This window comes from Ovis aries, chromosome 18 (assembly GCF_016772045.2).
Source record: "Ovis aries strain OAR_USU_Benz2616 breed Rambouillet chromosome 18, ARS-UI_Ramb_v3.0, whole genome shotgun sequence".
In the NCBI taxonomy this organism is placed as follows: Eukaryota; Metazoa; Chordata; class Mammalia; order Artiodactyla; family Bovidae; genus Ovis; species Ovis aries.
Window position 1 is genome coordinate 32,630,235 of NC_056071.1, and position 5,754 is coordinate 32,635,988.

The window sequence follows — 5,754 nt, forward strand, 5'->3', positions numbered from 1 at the left end:
ATGTCTTCCCCTGATGGTGCTCAGTTTCAGCCCTGGGGGGAGGGCCAGCCCTGGAAGACAGGTGTGGGGAAGCAGACCTGGGTGACAGCTTTGTATGGGGTTCAGGGGAAGAGATGGTGGGAGGGGGGAGAGGAGGAGCAGAAAACAGCAGAATCCTGTCATTGCCTTTCTAAACACACAGTGAGCATTTGAGAATAGGAGTCAGTGAATAAATAAGCAACCAGCCCTTCGAGCTCTGCTGAGAGACATTTATTGAGCTATGGGCACCTCCAACCCCACAGTGTGATTCTGGATTAGCCCCAGGGAAGATGGTCTGGTTCCTGCAGTCAGAGGCTTTTCATGGTTTTCTTTATCCAGGGCAGGAAAGTTGAGACTTTGGTGAAGGCCCGTGGAGTTGATCCATCTTTTTGTCCATAAGAGACAATGCCCTGGGCCACATTGTCACACACGAGAGGGCCTCCGGAGTCCCCCTGAGGACAGAGAAGGGGAAGGACTGAGTCTGCTCTCCTCCTGGTCCTGCCCTCTTTCCCACGCTGCCATTTCAAGACCCCTATCTGAGAAGGCCACTTTGCAAGGCGTCCCTGTGCGAGACAAGTGGGCAAGGCACGTCTATGGGCCCCCGGCTGCCAGCCTTGACCTGGACCTTGTCCCTGCTTCACTTCCCCCAGGGGGCAGCTCCTTCTCTGCCCCCAGGTCTCCGTCCCCTCTCTGTCTAGATGCTGAGGGCTGGCTATTGGCTCCAGGCTGCTCTTAGGACAGGGAAGCAGCTGGGAGGGCTGACACTGATCAGGGAGGGGGAGCTCAGTAAGCAGGTGGGTTCCAGCTCTGAGCAGGCACCTGGACCGGTCCACCTCCCACTCAGGAAGCCTGATTTTCTAACACCTGAGCCTCAGTGCGTGGCAGAGTCTCCCTTCCGGAGGAGTGCCAGGTTGGGGTTCACTGCAGGTCTTACGTGGCTTGCAGAGGCTCTAGGTCCTCCCAGCTCCTGCTGTTCCCCCTTTTACTCCTGAGAGAGATCCCAAGCCTAGAGGGTGAGGTGGTCCCCAGGTCCCAGATCTTCTGCCAACACCCTTCTCCCCAGATCCAAGCAAGGTAGGCTGTGATTCTCACTTTAAAGGTAGCTTTCTTCGTCTTTGGGTCCCCCACACACAGCTGGTTGGCGTGGTTATAATAGTTGCGTAAGTAGGCCTCACACCTTCGGTCCTCCTGCACGGTCAGCTTTACCTCCTGCAGCGTGTCAGCGTAGCTACCCGTGGAGTCCCTCCCCCAGCCGGCCACGCTGCACACCTGTCCTGGCTTCACCCGGGCCTTGGCCCTGGGCAGCCTAAGGGGCTTCACAGCTGATGTCTGCTTGGCCTTTCTCTCCAGCTGATGGGAAGAGACAAGAGTCTGGCTCAGCCAGTGGTCCCCAAGCCTGGACACGGCAATGACGCTGATGTGTCTCTTCTCTGTCCTGAGCCACAGGGACTGGTCAGGTGGCCAGGATGGGAGGGGAGAAAGCGGTAGGAGGTCCTGGGAGGGGAAACGAGCTGATCCCGGGAGGGCATGAGAAGCAGGGCGGTTTACCTTTAATAACATGATGTCGTTGGAGAAGTTTTTAGGATTATAGTCTGGGTGGCAGATGGCTCTTCTCACCCCGATGACCTGCTGGGTCCTCTCCTGCTGTTTGATGTTGTGGGCTCCCAGGGTGACGTTCATTGAGCTTCACAGAGAGCAGAGCAGGAGATGGGGGTCACAGCCTCAGGGTTTACAGCCCTGGAGCCATGGAGGGCAGGTGACTCCAGGGCAAGGCTGCCACTGAGGGAAATGCAGGCACCAGAAGGGCCCTGGGGGCTAAGCTGTCTGTACTGTCTGTTTCTTGGCAGCCAAGGTCAGATTCTGGAGCCACTGTGAAGAGCATAACTGTTCTCCATGGGCAGTTAGCCCTAGGACACATGTGAAGTTACATTGGTTTACATTCTGATATCCAGGCGCGCCCTATGTCTATTCTCTCTCCCTTCAGCAACACCTCCGGCAGTGACCTTCCCTCTTTCTCACCCTCTCACTCTCCTGGCCCCCTCTTTCTTACCCTCCCAGGAACCCTCTTGGCTCAATGTTCCTAACAGCTTGGTTGCACCTAGAGAAAAAAGGTAGGGCTCCCTTGCCAAGGGTGTTCAGAAAGGTACCGGCTACTTGCTGCTCCTCACCTTCCATGGCAGTGAGCGGCTGTCAGCACGAAGTCCTCTCGAACCAGGAAACCACCACACCTACTCTGGACATCCTGATTCCAGTACTGAAGATACGCCATGTAGGGGCGGGAGTGGGGCTTGGCTTCATGGCCCCCGATGATCTCCCCTGAAGGAAAAGGGCTGTTCTGCTTGTGTGCCCCCACTGAGTGTACCTTGTTGGCATCGGCTTCATGCTCAGAACTGCTGGGCACTGGGGAGTCCAGCCTGGCCTGGAGTTGGTGGGGCGGGAGGAGGCTGCGAAGGGGCTCAACTTCCTCCTCTAGAACAGAGCAGCTGTCTGGGTCTGCGAATCTGTCTCCCACACATAACTGGAGGTGGGCTAGAATCTGCCTGCAATGCAGGAGACTCAGGTTCGATATCTGGGCTGGGAAGATCCCTGCAGAAGACAATGGCAACCCATTCCAGTATTCTCTCCTGGAGAATTCCATGGACAGAGGAGACTGGTGGGCTACAGTCCTTGGGGTCGCAAAGAGTCAGACAGGACTGAGCAACCAACACTTGCCCTTTTCATTCCTGTCCTAGGGATAGCCAAGTCCTAGAGGCTTCTGAAAATTCCTCCCCCACCTGTGCTTCATTCCAGGTGAATTTCTAAGGGCCCCATTACCCTATTTTATTCAGGATAGCCCTGTTTTCCAGGGCACAGGAATTCAGAGTAGGGACCTAGATGTCGCCATAGCCTCTTTCCCAGGGCCTGACTGGTAGTAAGTGCCCGGTGAGTGTTTGTTGGCTGCATGAAGGAGTCACCATGCCCCCTCCTGCACCCTCCCTGCTCACAGTGGGCCTCTGGATGGGGGCTGTTGGTATGGCCAGTACTGGTGTGCTTCTGGGAAGCAGAGCAGTTCAGGTCTACCAAACACTGGCTTCATCCTTGAAAGAGAGGAGCCCCTGAGGGCCTGGGAAGGGAAGTCAAGTTGGGTAAAGGGCCTTGGGTCTTAGGGATTGAGCAAACACAGAGGCACCAACTCCAGGGTCTGCCAAGCAGATGCTGAGGTAACTAGAAGCAGAGGCCAGACCCACTCTGCCCTCTTCAGGGGCAATTTAGTATTTTCTTTTCTCCAGGTTGCGACCATCTGCCATCACTTCTGGGAAAGTTCTACTTTCCAGAGGGCAAAGGGAGGGCTGGAGGAGGGGCTGGTACCCACTGGCTCCTCTTGAGAGCAGGCTTTGCACTCTCTCTCTCCTGCTGGCAGTTTATCCAGCATTATACTCCCTGGTATGAGGTGGGATGGGAGCTGGTGTTCTGAATGTTCCTTCCTGGTGGATAGTGGATCAGGGACATGCAGAATGGGCGGGACCTCTGTGCCACCTGGAGGGTGGGGTTGGGCCCCTGGGATGGGGATGGTCACTCACCTGCCTTTGCCTTGGGGGTCAGGAGAAAGGCCACCAGGAGCAGGAGTGGCTGCATCTTCCGAGAAAGACTGCCCAGGATGGAGATGCTGGTGCTTCCTCCTGCCTCTCTTGCAGATCCCCCAGCCTCCTGGAGAGAAACGCAGTGTCCGTGGACTCAGTGATCTCGTGTTCCCCTCCGGGTTTGCGATGCTTCATCCTAAAGGCTTTCTATGAAAGCTTGCCCCGCCCCCACTCCATCTGCCTGATGACGTTCTCTGGGTGGTTGTGTGAGAATCATCCAGTGACCACACCAGTACCCACAGATGATGACTCAGAGCAGACCACTTGTTCCAGCCCAGAGCAGGAACCCAAGAGGACAAGGTGGGGACTGTAGGGTGTGGTATCGACCAGCAGGGGTAGTAGAGCCCAGAAACCAGAGTCCCCAGTGGTAGAACCATCAGGGCCTCATTTCCATGATGCTGAGTCCACAGAATAATTTCTTGAGCAGATGTGGGTTTAAGCTCTTCTCTATGTTATGACCGAACACACTGGAGATGCATCTCCTTCCCTTAGAGAGGGAAAGGAGAAAGAGACCATCTGCTGGAGGAGAAAGAGACATCCATGACCTGAGTGCAGCATGGGAAGGGCTGTGGTCCAGGGATGCACAGAGCTCGCCTGCCCCCTACTAAGTCCATAAGCCATCCACTCATCCTCTTAACTTCCTTTCTAACACATGTACACCCATGGCTGATTCATGTCAATGTATGGCAATACCACTACAATGTTGTAATTAGCCTCCAATTAAAATAAATAAGTTAAAAAAACAAAGAAGTCCACCATTTAAAAAACTTACAAATACTGAGAGTGATACAGACCATTTCTCCTGTCCATGTTTTGCAAACAAACGTAATGCACTTGACATTTATTGGTCTAATTTAACGAATCACTATGACTCTAGAAACTGAATCTACAGATTGATGTAAGCCTAGGTCATTCCTCCTTTGAGTAGGCTGGGGCGGGTTCCACCTAAACCACCTGAACTAAGACTGGGAAAGGGCTGGTTCTCCAAAGGCCGTTTAGATGACTAAGTGGCCCATGCCATGTGAAGTGGGAGAGCATGCTGGGTGAGCGAAGACCAATAATTGTCCTTTGAGTATTGTCTGTGCTGTGTCCAGATGGCCGCACTTCAGACTCAGCAGGCCAGGCGCATTAGAGGCTCACACTGGCTGAACAACTCTGCTGAAGACCTTGCTGTATGGAAATAAAGGACAGTTCTTTCTAAATAGTCCAAACCCAGCCCTGTTCAAGAACAACAGAGAATCTCTGAGTGGTTAGAGTCTGGGGATTTAAGTATCTATCTTGACGAAGTCTGTACTTTACAGCTTTCTGAGGAATATTATGCATCAAAAGACATAATTTCAGGGTAAATATCCTCCTTATCAAACCAAATACATTTATCGAACCTTTACTTTTTTGAACTTAGTTTGCCCACCGTAGAAATTTTAAAAATAAAATTAGCTTTGTTATTTGTGTGTAGTATATGTTCAGGGGCTGGTGCATGGGGATGACACACAGAGATGTTATGGGGAGGGGAGGTGGGAGGGGGGTTCATGTTTGGGAACGCATATAAGAATTAAAGATTTTAAAATTAAAAAAATAAAAAACTAAAAAAAAAAGAAAATTTGGAAAGTAGAAAGGAAAAATATTACTCATTTTCTTATGTCTCACAGATAGATTATTATCATGGCAGTGCATTTAAAATACCTGGGATGATAGTAGGAAGTATTAGGAAGTATTTCCGCTTCTTTAATTTTTTGGAACAAGTCTGGGTAAGACTAGTGTTAATCCTTCTTTAATGTTTTATAGAATTCACCAGGGTAGCCTAGGATTTTCTTTGTTAGAAGGTTTTTGATTTTTGATTCAATCTCTTTATTGTCATAAGTCTGATTAGATTTCCTACTTATTTTTGAATCAGCTTTGGTTATTTCTGTATTTCCAGGAAACTGTTCATTTCATCTTGATTTTTTCTAATTTGTTGGTGTGCAAACATTGATAGTATTCTCTAACAATTCTTTTCATTTCTCTGAGGTTGGTATTAGTGTCCCCTTTTCTAAATTTCTGATTTCAGTAATGTGAATCTTTGCTCTCTTTTTTTGTTGGTCTAGCTAAAAGTGTATCAATTCTATTGATCTTTTCA

At 50.9% G+C, this 5,754-nt stretch overlaps 1 protein-coding gene across 3 annotated transcripts; it reads right to left on the bottom strand.

The window, feature by feature from the left end:
• Positions 1 to 234: 234 nt before the first annotated feature.
• LOC114109111 (granzyme B-like) lies at positions 235 to 3,755 on the bottom strand. 3 transcript variants are annotated; one of them, XM_027957507.2, is made up of 5 exons: positions 3,579 to 3,755; positions 2,187 to 2,334; positions 1,567 to 1,702; positions 1,111 to 1,368; positions 235 to 470 (listed from the first exon to the last, which is right to left on the bottom strand). In XM_027957507.2, the coding sequence occupies exons 1-5, from the start codon at positions 3,631 to 3,633 to the stop codon at positions 327 to 329; spliced, it is 741 nt and encodes a 246-aa protein (XP_027813308.1). In that variant the 5' UTR covers positions 3,634 to 3,755; the 3' UTR covers positions 235 to 326. The 3 variants fall into 3 exon arrangements, with proteins under 3 accessions (XP_027813308.1, XP_042091212.1, XP_060257423.1); XM_042235278.1 differs by lacking the exon at positions 1,111 to 1,368; XM_060401440.1 differs by having other exon boundaries at positions 235 to 1,368.
• Between the last annotated feature and the right edge of the window lie 1,999 nt (positions 3,756 to 5,754).